The 8,930-nt window shown below is 40.4% G+C and overlaps 1 protein-coding gene and 1 pseudogene across 1 annotated transcript; both read left to right on the top strand.

The window, feature by feature from the left end:
- Positions 1–359: 359 nt before the first annotated feature.
- LOC112806297 (olfactory receptor 51G2-like) lies at positions 360–1,306 on the top strand (annotated as a pseudogene).
- Positions 1,307–6,682: 5,376 nt separating this feature from the next.
- On the top strand, positions 6,683–7,624 carry LOC112806298 (olfactory receptor 51V1-like). Its single transcript, XM_025848593.2, has one exon. It carries the CDS (start codon positions 6,683–6,685, stop codon positions 7,622–7,624), a length of 942 nt encoding a protein of 313 aa, XP_025704378.2.
- Positions 7,625–8,930: the final 1,306 nt, after the last annotated feature.

Raw genomic sequence — 8,930 nt, forward strand, 5'->3', positions numbered from 1 at the left:
ACATAGGGACTTAGAGTTCATGTCTCAGGAGGTATAGTGAAGAGTTGGGATCAACACGGTCTTGGTCCCTTTCCAGATCCACGTTTCAAATTCTGATCTTGTGATAATTTTTTTGTGTGGCGCCCAAGCCAGTCTCCCTATGCAAGCAACATTTCCTTTAGTAATTCAAACTAACCTTTGTTTAAGGGCTCCTTATCTGTGATCCCGGGGAAATGCCTCCACAAATCACAAGCCATGGTTGTCAGGGAAACACTTTGAGGAGTCAGTGAAAGATCTTGGTTCCTAGAGCAGGTTCTGACCCGGCAACTCCTTTGATTCCAGGGCCTGTGGTTGCACTTCTGCCTGGAGTTCTGCCCACCATGTCAGATTCCAACCACACCAGTACCTTCTTCTTCCTAGCAGGCCTCCCAGGCCTTGAGACTGTGCACAGATGGCTCTCCATCCCTCTGTGTGCCATGTATGTGCCCTCTCTGACAGGGGACAGCCTGATCCTGTGGATGGTGCGGTCAGAGCCCTCCCTGCACCAGCCCATGTACTGCTGGCAGTGACCGACCTGGGCCTGTCTGCCTCCACACTGCCCACCATGCTCCCCATCTACATGCTGGGTCTCAGGCAGGTGTCAGTGGATGTGTGCCTGGCCCAGCTCTTCTTCATCCACACCTTCTCCATCATGGAGTCCTCAGTGCTGCTGACCATGGCCTTGGACTGTTTTGTGGCCATCAGCAACCCCCTGCACTATGGTACCCTCTTCACAAGCCCGTGTGTTGCCGGCGTGGGCCTGGCCAGCATGGTGCACAGCATCAGGCTCTAGATCCCAGCCCCCATCATGCTGAAGAAGTTGCCTTACTGTCAGAGTCACCTCCTTTCCCACTCCTACTGCCTGCACCCAGATGTCATGAAGCTGGCACGGGCAGATGCCCACATCAACAGTGCTTATGGTCTCTTTGTAGTGCTCTCCATACTGGGGGTGGACTCAGTGCTCATTGTTCTCGCCTATGTGCTGATCCTCCAAACAGTGTTATCCATGGCCTCCAAAGCTGAGCACCTCAAAGCCTTCAACACATGTGTCTCCCACATCTGTGCTGTGCTGCTCTTCTACACACCTATGATTGGCCTGTCCATGCTCCACAGATTTGGGAGGCAGGCTTTCCATTCCAACCCTGTGCTATTCTCCTATTTTCACTTTCTCATACCACCAGTGCTCAGTCCAGTGGTTTATACCATTAAGACAAAGCAGATCCGGCTGAGGATTCTACATTTCTTCAGGTTGGGTGGGGCTGGCATCAGAACCACTCAGGCTCAGTAGGTCTTTGGTAAAGAGAGAAAGGGCATGAGAGACTTTGGAACGAGCCATTTCACATAAAGTCCCATAGTGAGAAGAATGTAACAGGGAGATGGCATCATCTTCATAGGAAGTTCTCACTCATGGGAAGAAATAACACATTCTCATTTATTCGTTTCTCATTATGCAAAGTTTCACTGAATACTTACTCTGTTAAATATACTACTATTGACTCTATAAGTAGAAATAGAACTAAGATATAGCCTCCATTTTAGAAGAAAGTCTCCTAATATTTAGGACTCATGAAGGGGACTGCCAATCTAAATGGAAAAGGAACTCAAAATAATAGCTTAAAGACCTTACAAATGTATAAAAATGCACATAGTACTTTGCCTCAGAGTTTAGGACAAAGAATTTTTGGCAACTGGGGTGATAGCTCAATTTGGAATTCAGTGATATTAGAAGCATTTTGGAAAATCCCCACCAAAAATAATCCTCATGAGGAAAGTCATTCCTTCTCTCTTGTAAAACACTGCATCCCCTTTCCTAAATGTAGCCCTTTCCATACATTAGGTATTTTGTTAGTTTTTGCAGAATAAAAGTGTCTTCCAGAAGCTCTGTCTGTATCTGAGCTCTCTATGAGTCTTCAATAAAGTCTGCTCTCACTTCCTCTCAGCTCCTGTTTGATTTCTATCCTGCATGAAGTGAAGGACCCCTTTTGGCTGATACCGTGGGACCCCTCTCTGGGTCGTGGAAACCAGCCAGTTGGCATAACTTGCAAGGATGAAATGTTCATGGGCAATGAATGTAATTCCAGATATGTGAGAACCAAGCCTATGAAGACTTCTTAATTTCTCCTTTAGAGTATTCCAGGTTTTTTGCTGTTTTTCTCATCTTTTCAATGCAAATTTCAAAAATGGTAAGGTTATCTAGCTCTTAAACTGCAAATATCTCTGGCTAGAGTTACCAACACATATTTTTAATAATAAGAATAAAAAAAAATTTCAAGCAATATTCTTTTAGCTGTAATTTTTTTCTAAAAATCTCATCAGTCTTGAGCACAACTGTAAATGAAAGATGCTTTGAAAATAAAACAAGTGAATTTTATTGCGATAGCCCTTGCACTGAATGCCGTGGCTATTTCTTTGTATATACTTCATAAAACCTTCCCTTGTAGCGTCCTCACGTATATCGGATTAAGAGGGAAACTTAGAGATACAGCGGGGGACGGAAGTAGCAAGTGGATGGATATTGTGACACAAAATACAGGAAAAAAATTATAATTTTGAAAAATCCAATATAAGTAAAAGATTAGCAGACCAAGGATTAAGTAGTCTCATACTATTTACTTACCTCTTGACACACTACAATATGTACTATAATTGGAATTCATAATGATGAAATAAAATCTGAATGAGAAGCCCAAAACAGAAGCTATTTCTTTGAGTGACATGTTCTAAGGAAACATCCATATTACATGTTTAGTATAAACAAAAAATTTCTGTTACTTAAGGATATCTACTTACCCGTCTGTCTGTAATAGCCATAATTAATAGTGCTAAATCAATGCAGAATCACTAATCACTACATTTAGTTGTTGAATATGCCTGTTTCCACAATCTATCTCAATTTAGGCTTTTTTTCTTCTTCTTATTTTAATGACTGGGTAGTTGATGGCACATTTTATTGGCACTATAAATAAAGATGGTTAAGAAGATGGAGAATTCAATTCTGTATATGTTTAGTGTGAGTTTTCTGTAGATAATTAAACAACTATGTACAACAAATGACTATATAATTCTGAAACTGAGGAAAGAGATCAGAGTTTTTTACACAGATATGTTAATAATTAGTATATAGGTGATAGTTAAAATAGCGACAGAGATATTACTGTCCAAGGATTTAAAGGTAAGAATGAGCAGTGGTCAGAGGATAAAACTGTAGGGAAATCAAGATTAAGAGAGAATGAGAAAGTATTTGGTTTTAAATGGACTCAGAGAAGGATAAGGGAGTAGAGAGACTGTTCCTTCAGAAGGCTCATACCAGACAGTTTAAATAAGATAAGCTCTTTTCAACTATTTCAAATACAAAGGTAGTAGTAGCTATGGAATGGGGGTAAAAGTTCCTATCAGCACTCTACCCTGAACTGTAGACTCCTGTCCATAGAACTTTCCCTGGGTGCCTTTAGGGCCTCATTACTGGTCCAATAGCTACGCAGAAAAAAAGATTCTCAGAAACTAAATTTCCACAACCACATAGCGGGACAACAGGGAGACTAAAGGAAAAATTTTCACTGTTCAAATCTCTAAATATAACCACAAATTATCTAACAGTAAAGTGCGTGGACTGTGTGATTTGGAGTGATTAGTCATTATTGAAACTGAAACTGGGAGGCAGAGAAGTGAGATTCGTGTGAGGAACACACACGACTTGGGTCTATAGATCTATATCTACATAAGCCAGAACAGTAGATATACGGTGTAGATATTTAGATTTCCCTCAGACATACATTACAAAAAGTTTTCAGATAATTCCCTCCAAGTGGATTAAGAATTAGCATATATTCTCTTTGTTTCTGAATACATTACAAAACTAGCAAAGAGAACCCAAGACACATTGACAAGAGCTGCCCAAGCTAACAAGTAAGGAAACAGTGGAGATTTTTTTTGAATTGTCCTTCCAGAAGCTGTGCCCTAAGACACTCATTGTAAGAAAGCAGATAGAGAATGAAACCAGAAAGAGCTGTGCAGGAGTATTAGACAAGAAGGTCATATTTATTGCTCTATAGCCTGAGACAAGCAAACTAGCTATTTTCCCAATAAGTATAATATTTGCTTTGAAAAACTTTTTTTCTTCTCCTTTTCTGCACCTTCGCATAGGCACAGGACAAGTCTGAAATTTCATATTTTAAGATCCATTAAGCATTCTTAGTCATAAAATATTAGAAGACTGAGTGTAAGAACTAGACTCTGGGAAAAGAAAGTATATAAGGTGATTGAAGACATACCCGTTTTTTGGAAATGTTTTTAAAAATTATTTTAAGAAACAATTACTTTAAAATTCAATTAAGCATATTTGGTTGGCTAATATTCAAATTGTGCTTAAATAGAGAAAGCATTCAACAAAAACAATTTTTTTTTATTTTAGTTATTTGGATGGAAGAGAACAGCTAGAGAAGATCTATTGAGAATACGGCCACTGCTCTGTTCCCTATGCCTGGAATTTAAAAATGATGAACAAATGATCTGTTATGGAGATAAGTTAAATAATAACTGGTATATTTCTGAATTGCATGTCACATAAATTATATGACAAAACTCAGAGAGTCAATCACCAATTATTGAGCAATTAAAGAAATGGCAAAAAATACTAAGTAATTTATAAATATCCTGGCATTTTTCAAATGATAGAAATCTAGTAATTTTTTATTTTTAGGTGAGAAACCGAAGCTTAAGGATATTTAGTAATTGATCACATAGTTAGAAAGTGGCATGACTGGGATTTGTAATTGGTCAATTTGAATCTGAATCTGATACTTTAAAAATTATATTGCCAATCCTTTCAAACTCTTCCCAAAAACTGAAGAAGGGGGAATGCTTCCTTACTCATTCTATGAAGGTAGGATTACCCTGCTACCAAAGCCACACAAAGACATTCCAAAAAAAGGATATTACAGACCAATATACAGGCATGCCTCCCTTTATTGTACTTCACTTTATTGCACTTTGCAGATAATGAGTTTTTTACAAACTGAAGGTTTGTGGCAGCTGGAAGTTGAGCTGTGTTTATTGTAGCTATAGATATGAGAAACTGTTGTTTTTTATTTGTTCTTTATTGTTCTTTACTCCCCTTTTGACTTTGGCTTTTCCAAAGTATTCCTCCTTAGAGAAAATCTATATTTTTACAGACCTTTTAGCTGTGATCGATAGTTATTTTACTGGACCCCTGTTAGGTTGCTGGTAAGGGATGGTGGGTTGTAGAGAGCAAAATGGAGTCTCTCATGTCAAGCAGGGGCCTGTGTCAAGCAATGATGCAAGCAGTTAAGGTATTGCGAAACAGAGGAGGTCTGTAGAGACCCCAAACTGATGAAATCCCTTTAAAAAGGGAAGGATTTGGGGCACCTAGGGGGCTCAGTTGGTCAAGCGCCTGCCTTCAGTTCAGGTCATGATCCCGGCCAGGGTCCTGGGATCTAACCCCACATCTGGCTCCCTGCTCAACGGGAAGCCTGCTTCTCCCTCTCCCTCTGCCCTTCCCCACCCTTGTACACTCACTCTCTTCTCTCTTCTCTCTCTCCCTCTCTCTTTGTTGCAAAAATAAATAATTAATTAATTTAAAAAAAAAGGGAAGGATTTTGGCAGCAAACTGTCAGCCTCTTCAGACCTGACCCCCTTATGTCTGACCACTTAAAAAAGGCTACTCCTGCCGTGGAAGGCTCTGCCTGATTGATCTTCGAACAGAACCAAGATCCTTCACTGCTTGATCCATCAGAAGCAGTGATGGCCAAGGGCTGACCCAGACCAGACCGATGCCTTATCTCAGCTGCGTACCCACAGACTGACTTCAGGTTTGGTTCCTTAACTTCCTACACCCTTCTGTTATCTTGTTTGTTGTGTGGCTTGTCTTCTGTCCTGCTCTGTGTGCTGTGTAAAAAGCCAAGTTTAATCACATGGTGAATGGTCATTGAGTTTGCCATGCTGAACCTGCTTTATCATTGTGATTTAACTTTGCTTTATGATTGAATAAAGCTGACACTGTGGAAAGACACAACTCCTGTGTGCACCTTCATAGCGTGCTCATGACATGTGTGGAGGAGGAAAGCATACAATAATCTTCCTCTTTTTATTTTATTATGTTATGTTAGTCACCATACAGTACATCATTAGTTTTTGATGTAGTGTTCCATGATTCACTGTTATGATATAACACCCAGTGCTCCATGTACTACGTGCCCTCCTTAATACCCAACACCAGGCTAACCCATCCCCCCACCCCCTCCCCTCTAGAACCCTCAGTTTGTTTCTCAGAGTCCATAGTCTCTCATGGTTCATCTCCCCCTCCAATTCCCCCCCTTGATTTTTCCCTTCCTTCTTCTAATGTCCTCCATGCTATTCCTTATGTTTCACATATAAGTGAAACCATATGATAATTGTCTTTCTCTGCTGGACTTATTTCACTTAGCATAATACCCTCCAGTTCCCTCCCCCAAGGAGCTACCCTGGGAAATCATCTTGTGCTGTAGCTTCTGCGGAGCGGAGCTTCCCTGGGATTCTATGATGTGCTTTACCTGGGCTACAATGTGAGTTGCTGTGTTATACTCTACTGCTCTCACACACAGTAGAAGATCTGACAAACCTGGTCAGTAAATATTGATCTTCTCTGGAAAATTACCATCACATAATCATGTCTGCTTCTTCGGCTTCCATTATCAATACCTCGATATTCATTCTCACGGGGTTCCCTGGCCTAGACCAGTACTATCCCTGGTTTTCAATTCCCTTCTCTTGCATCTATGCCATGGTTTTACTGGGAAACTGCCTGGTGCTGCATGTGATCTGGACAGAGCCGAGCCTTCACCAGCCCATGTTCTACTTCCTGGCCATGCTGGCCCTCACTGACCTGTGCATGGGGCTGTCCACAGTGCACACGGTGCTGGGGGTCCTGTGGGGGCTCAGCCAGGAGATTGGTCTGGATGCCTGTATTTCACAGACTTACTTTGTCCATAGTCTGTCTGGCACAGAGTCTGGAGTCCTTCTGGCCCTGGCCTTTGATCGCTTCACCGCAATCTGCAATCCTCTGCACTACACATCCATCCTGACCAACAGTAGAGTCATTCATGTCATGGTGACCATTTTGATGAGGGCTGCTTTGCCCATTCTCCCTGTCATCATTCGCCTGAAGTTCTTCCATTACTGCCGCCCCCACATCCTCTCCCACTCTTTCTGCCTGCACCAGGACCTACTCCGACTCGCCTGCTCTGACGTCCGCTTCAACAGCTTCTATGCCCTGGCTCTGGTCATTTGTACCTTGTTGTTGGATGCTGTGCTCATTCTCATCTCCTATGTTTTCATCTTGCATACAGTGCTGGCAATTGCATCCCAGGAGGAGAGGCTCAAGTCCTTGCAGACCTGTGTGTCCCACATCTGTGCCGTCCTGGTCTTTTACATCCCCATCATTGGCCTCACCATGGTGCACCGCTTTGGAAAGCATCTCTCACCTTCCGTTCATGTCCTTATAGGCAATATCTATATTCTCTTCCCACCCCTGATGAATCCCATCATCTACAGTGTAAAGACCCAGCAGGTCCGAAGCAAGATGAGGAAGTGGTTTTCCCTGAAAATGTAGTGGAAGCCTTGGATTTTCTAGTTGGAATGTTTTAAGGTCAAAAGAGTAATGCTGCTTCCTGTATGTGCAACAATGAAAAATTTGAATAATTATTTCTATAACTTTATGGCCTTTTATGATGACTTGAGTATTAAAGTACTTAAGAGGCTTTCTAATGCAAGAAACAAAATAGAAGTAAGTTTTGCTACTACATATTCCAGGAGAGGTTTCTGAAAGTTTGTAATAGAATAATTATGACCTAATAGACACAACAATAAGTGTTTCTGAATTTTGTTAATATGATCTTGAAACACGATTGTCATATTAAAATTGTGATCCTCTGTTCATCAATATTTGCATTCCATTTAGACACACTCCTCATAAAATTTTGGAAAGCTCCCTATTGTTTAGATCCAATAATTGATTATTGTATCAAAACACATGATGCAATGAAATTAGACTTTCTTCATTCCTACAGGTGAGGTGAGGAACATCTGAAACTATGATGCTGAGTCCTCTCCCACCTGTATTTCTTTTTCCCCATTAGTGACTAATGTAAGTCTATTAAAGAATTTTGGAATAAAAAGATGTATAATCTCTGCATCCCAAAGATTTATTTCTTAGAGACTCTCCATGTGATGGAGATATGACCTTATTGCGTATAAATTTTTCATTTTACATTATTTTGTAACATTCTATCATTAGGATTTCTTCATGGTATTTTAAATTCTTTATAAAGTCTGTAAGAAGACAGTTTAGAAACTACCACAAAAGCACAATTGAGGACTGATGGTGCTTCTCTTAGAGTTTGATTGTAAGAACCAAAATAAGATAAGGGATATGATAATATTTAAGCTCTATGAGCACACTAAATAATTGCTTATGGTTTGGTGCCCAAACTGGTTTCATAGTTGATGTTCAAATTTCCGGTTTGTGAAATTGAGTTGATGGTATGTTGTTCAATGAGATAGTGACAAAGAAGGAGTATTGTTTATGTGACAAGATAGCAGAACCTATGTTGAACACATTTTTATTTGAGATATCTCGGGAATATTGAAATTATTGAGTTGAGTAAGTATCCCTAGTGTTTCAGACACAGTGCTAGGCACTACTAAGGTACAGGAAAACAAGGAGAGGAAAAAGTGTACTTTACGTTCAGTATAACAGGTGACACAGATGAAAATTATTAAGCATCCATCTATATTAACTATTCTGATGAATGTCATTCAGAAATGAAGAATGCACTGACAGCCTGCCAGGGCACTATAATCTAGCACAAAGGATTTGAGTAATGACTCCCCTGAGAATATGTAGTTGAGGCTTAAAG

The sequence above is a fragment of the Callorhinus ursinus genome, unplaced genomic scaffold (genome assembly GCF_003265705.2).
Source record: "Callorhinus ursinus isolate GAN/ISIS: 27379988/994484 unplaced genomic scaffold, GSC_fseal_2.0 scaffold35, whole genome shotgun sequence".
Taxonomy (NCBI): Eukaryota; Metazoa; Chordata; class Mammalia; order Carnivora; family Otariidae; genus Callorhinus; species Callorhinus ursinus.